Here is a 1,284-nt window from a genome sequence, read left to right as displayed (position 1 = left end):
ATGAACTTTTTCCTTGCGTATGCCGTTTTGAGTCTGCTTTAAAAACTAAGTGTTAGTGTGTAGAGACCTTTCACTTTGTTAGTGAAAAACGAGGAAGGTGAGTTTGATTCTAACAAGAAAATAAACAACAATTTATAATGATTCATAGTTCTTAAAGTTGCTTATCGGGGATGATATTTATCGGAAATCTAAAAATATTAAAGTCAGCATATTACTAATAAGTACATACAAATACAGCATCGGCAAACCCCTTACCCAGAAGAGCATCATTGTCACGGTCGGGTGTGGAGAACCTCATCCCGTTGTGCCACTTGAGGGCGTCTCCTGCCTGGGAACTGCTGGTGTAGCGACTCACCTTCAGACGGTAGTACTTGTCCTCACCCGCCACGCTGAAATGCCAGAGAATGGCGTGAGAGGTGGAGGTGGTGATATGTGAGGAGATAGCGTGGTGAGTTAGTGAGATAGATGGAGTCCATTCATTTTCTTCTTTTTTTTTTTTTGTCCTTGTTTCCCATGGGAGTTGGTGGCTGTCCCCTATTTGTTTTATTATCAGGTATCTTTGGAGGACACGTCTGCATTTTTAAAATGAGATTTAAGTGTTTTTTTTTTGTTAGTTTGCTTTAAGTATTTATTCAGTTCTTCAACATTTGTCATTCATAAGATAAACATTTTATACAACATTGCTTAGAATCTTTTCCTTTTGCCCCCTTCCCATATATAACATCTAGTCTAATCTTCATATTTAAACAATCTTTGACACTAAATTCCTTCCTTATTTACACTCTTACAGACTCGATTTCAAAATCCATAATGTGGATTCCAGTAACGAAAATGAGATTAAGAATAATGCCAATAGAAGTAGTAACATCAATAGTAAAAATAGTATCGGTAGAAGTAATAGTCAATAGCAGTAAAATGACTCGCTCTAACAACAACAATACCAATAACACTCCTAACAACTGTAATAATAACCACAGTATCAAAAGCAAAGAAACACACCGTCAGTATCAGAGTAACTCCCACACCAAGACCCCAGCGCAGCAATGACCTCGCCAAGACCTCCCATGCTCCGCCGCCCTTACCTGAACTCCTTCCACTCGGCCCAGGTCTCGCTGTCATTCCAGTCGGTTATGTTGACGCGCAGTTCGTGGTTCTTGCCCTTGGTCATGGCGTGGAGGGCTTCGAGGCCTGGAAGTGAAGGGGGAAAAGACGGTGTGATTCGGTTGTGGTGGCGGAGGAAGAGGGTGGGTTAGCAGGAGGAATAAATCTGGGTGTAGTATGTAG

The 1,284-nt window shown here is 41.1% G+C and overlaps 1 protein-coding gene across 1 annotated transcript in view; it reads right to left on the bottom strand.

Moving 5' to 3' along the window:
* Nucleotides 1-1,188, bottom strand: part of LOC119591955 (ficolin-2-like) — a gene marked incomplete at its 5' end in the record, with an annotated part of 4,798 nt that extends 3,610 nt beyond the window's left edge. Inside the window, 2 exon segments of the mRNA XM_037940708.1 lie at nucleotides 256-389; nucleotides 1,083-1,188. Coding sequence (XP_037796636.1) covers nucleotides 256-389; nucleotides 1,083-1,188 — 240 coding nt within the window.
* Between the last annotated feature and the right edge of the window lie 96 nt (nucleotides 1,189-1,284).

Source organism: Penaeus monodon, chromosome 29 (genome assembly GCF_015228065.2).
Source record: "Penaeus monodon isolate SGIC_2016 chromosome 29, NSTDA_Pmon_1, whole genome shotgun sequence".
NCBI classification, from domain to species: Eukaryota; Metazoa; Arthropoda; class Malacostraca; order Decapoda; family Penaeidae; genus Penaeus; species Penaeus monodon.
Note: the sequence above shows the minus strand (reverse complement) of the source record. Positions and strands in the feature narration are given on the sequence as shown.